Source organism: Octodon degus, unplaced genomic scaffold, assembly GCF_000260255.1.
Source record: "Octodon degus isolate 3935 unplaced genomic scaffold, OctDeg1.0 scaffold00279, whole genome shotgun sequence".
Lineage (NCBI taxonomy): Eukaryota > Metazoa > Chordata > Mammalia > Rodentia > Octodontidae > Octodon > Octodon degus.
Genome location: NW_004524855.1, coordinates 406326 through 409398, shown reverse-complemented (window position 1 = coordinate 409398; position 3073 = coordinate 406326). Strand labels below are relative to the sequence as shown.

General features: G+C 57.4%; 1 protein-coding gene across 1 annotated transcript in view; it reads left to right on the top strand.

The window, feature by feature from the left end:
* The window catches only part of Taf6l (TATA-box binding protein associated factor 6 like), a 13313-nt gene that overhangs the window by 589 nt on the left and 9651 nt on the right, over positions 1 to 3073 (top strand). The window contains exons 2-6 of the mRNA XM_023707042.1: positions 1346 to 1505; positions 1736 to 1822; positions 2111 to 2261; positions 2362 to 2412; positions 2672 to 2766. Of these exons, the coding sequence (XP_023562810.1) occupies positions 1359 to 1505; positions 1736 to 1822; positions 2111 to 2261; positions 2362 to 2412; positions 2672 to 2766 (531 nt within the window). The 5' untranslated portion in view covers positions 1346 to 1358. The remainder of the gene's footprint in view (positions 1 to 1345; positions 1506 to 1735; positions 1823 to 2110; positions 2262 to 2361; positions 2413 to 2671; positions 2767 to 3073) is intronic.

Genomic DNA, 3073 nt, shown 5'->3' with positions numbered 1-3073 from the left:
CGGGCGGGCGGGCGGCAGGGCGGGCGGGCGGCGGGCTCGGGCCCTTCTGCCGCGCCCGCCTTGTGCTGGCGACGGACCTGGTTCCGCCTTCAGGCCGCGCTGCCAGGCGGGCAGGACCAGACCCGGCAGCCGTGCAGCCTCCGGAGCCTGGCACAGGGCTCGGGGCTCGGAAGGCTGAGACACAGCTAGCAGGTCTCAGGAGGGACTGGAGCCAAATGAGGTACCACGCCAGGGAGTTTGCACTTGTGGAGACTTTTGAGCAAGTCTGTCGGGAAAAAAGGAGCTTTTCAGCCAGGCCTGGTGGCCCATCGCCCATCCCTGTCATCCCTGGAGGCTGAGATGGGGTTGCCACGGTGAACCCCAGCTGCTTAAGCAGACCCTGCCTCAAATTTAAAGTAAAAACGACTGGAGATGTAGCTTAGTGCCAAGGCCGGTGTTCAATACCCAATACTATGAAAAAAGCTTTTAAAGTTAAATTTTAGTTGATGGTAGTTGTACGAAGTATTTTTGTGGTACTGAGAATTGAACTCAGATCTGAATACATGCTTGGCAAATTCTACCCCACAGTCTATTTTAAATTTTATTTTTTAAAATTTCATGTATTTGGTACAGGGTCTCACTCTGCAGCTCAGACCCGTAGTGATCCTCCTGTTTCAGCCTCCCCAGCCCTGGGATTACAGGCATGACGGGATGCCACCATTCCAGGATTCAGTGCTAACTCAGCGCCCCTGGGGGCAGGGCTGGCGTGGCATGCCATATCTGGAATCAAACCCTGGTCCCTGCACTTGCCTAAGCAGGCGCCTATTCTGCTAAGCTATCTCGCAGGTCTTTCTTTTTTTTTTTTTTTTTTTTTTTGTGATCCTTGTGCCTCAGCCTCCTGAGTACCTGGGACTACATCCTGTGATGCCAAGCTTGCCTTGGAGATTTTGTTTGTAATTAGTGGTGGTGGGGATTCCTGCTGGTGTCGTGCCGTGTTTGGCAGTGGTGCTGGGTTGAAGCCTGGGCTTCCTGGGCGCTAGGGCTGTGCAGCTCCACAAGGCTCTGGAGCCTTGGCCTCTGGCCTCTGCAGAGTGTCCACTCACCCCGAGGTAGCCGTGAATGAGAGCAGGGGTCCACTGCCCCGGTTTCATGGCAAAATATAGCAGAGCTCAGGACTCCTGTGCCTGCTGAAGCCTCTCTCTGCTTCCCCTTCAGCTAGCAGGCTGGCCTGGTCCTTCTGTGAGCCTCAATTTCCTCGCTGGGGAGCCCTACGCTCCCTGCAGGAGCAGCAGGACAGAGGAGACTGTCAGTCTGCTGTCTCTGCCTCCTGGGTACGTGAGCAACTGGGCCAACCACATCTCCCCAGCTTCGCCAGGGCCATGTCCGAACGTGAGGAGAGGCGGTTTGTGGAGATACCGCGGGAGTCAGTGCGTCTCATGGCTGAGAGCACAGGCTTGGAGCTGAGTGACGAGGTGGCAGCGCTGCTGGCTGAGGATGTGTGCTACCGGCTCCGAGAGGCCACTCAGGTGAGCTTTTGGGCCCTCACTGCTCCCTTCCGTGTTGATGCCCCAGTGTGACAGGGCTCGTCAGGGCAGAGCTGTGTGGCTTCTAGGGGCCTGTGACAGCCTTGCTGGCCGATGGGGGCAGACTTCGCCTCCTGTGGTAAGAAACAGGCACAGACAGCCTGAGCTGCCCCAGTCCTAGCCTTGTCCCCTCTTAGGGGTCCCTCTCCCTTCTCTGACTCCTGTGCACCCAGAACAGCTCTCAGTACATGAAGCACACCAGGCGGCGGAAGCTGACTGTGGAGGACTTCAACAGGGCCCTTCGCTGGAGCAGTGTGGAGGTAAGTGGGTGCACGATGGGGCTGCAAGTGGGTGGGACATGGAGGTGACACATGGCAGCAGGAGGTCCTGTGTGGGCTGGGAACAAGGGACCTGAGCCTTGGCCGGAGCAGTAAGGATGTTGCTGGCCGGGGCAGGGAATTTTTGACTGGGCCTCCTAGCTCAGGCCTAGGCCTGCTTGTGTGTTCTGATGAGAGCAAGGTGTTTTCATACCCATGTAGCAGGGCAGGTAGCTTGTGTGTTTGGTGACCTCGGGGCCTGGGTTCAGGCAGCTCTGTTGCTTTCCTCAGGCCGTGTGTGGCTATGGGTCCCAGGAGGCCCTGCCCTTGCGCCCCAGCAGGGAGGGTGAGCTCTACTTCCCTGAGGACAGAGAGGTGAACCTGGTGGAGCTGGCCCTCGCCACTAACATCCCGAAGGGCTGCGCAGAGACAACCCTAAGAGGTGGCCCTGGGTCCTATGGGTGGTAGTGCTGGGCTGACTGCACCTGGGCAAGACCTGGAGGGGTAGAGCCCAGGCTGATGCCCTCTCTGTCTGCTTCTAGTTCATGTCTCCTATCTGGATGGCAAAGGGAACCTGGCTCCCCAAGGGTCAGGTGAGGGGCCGTGGAGCCTGTGGTGAGCGGCAGTGCCGCTGCTGGAGGCCAGAACATGAGTCTGGGTGGCAGCCTGGGGTCCTGTGGGAGATGCCGCTGTCCTGGGTGTCCTGTGGGGCAGTGGGCAGAGCTGGTAGGGAGGGCGGGCAGCAAGAGGTGCATAGCCCCATCTGAGTGGCTCTCAAGTGTCAGGGTGGTATGGGCTTAAGGGGTCACGCTGGGGGAGGGGAGAGGTCCCCACTTCCTGTCCCTCCCACAGTGCCCAGTGCGGTGTCCTCACTGACTGATGACCTGCTCAAGTACTATCAGCAAGTGACTTGGGCTGTGCTCGGGGATGACCCACAGCTGATGAGGGTGAGTGAGTGGGTCCAGACTGGCTTGGTTTTTCATTCATTCATTCATTCATTCATTCATTCATTCATCTGAGATAGGACTTTGCTATGTAATTCACATTGGTCTTGAACTCACAATGTAGCCCAAAGGGGCCTTGAGTTTGTCACTTGAGCATCACTTGAGGCAGGTGACCCTCCTGCCCCAGCCTTCGTAGTCCTTCAGTTACAGGCATGTCTTATCACACCTGGCTTCTGTCTTGCTCTGCAGCCAGTCCAGGCTGGCCTGGAATTTCCAGTCTCCAGGACTCATTTTTTTTTTTTTTTTAATT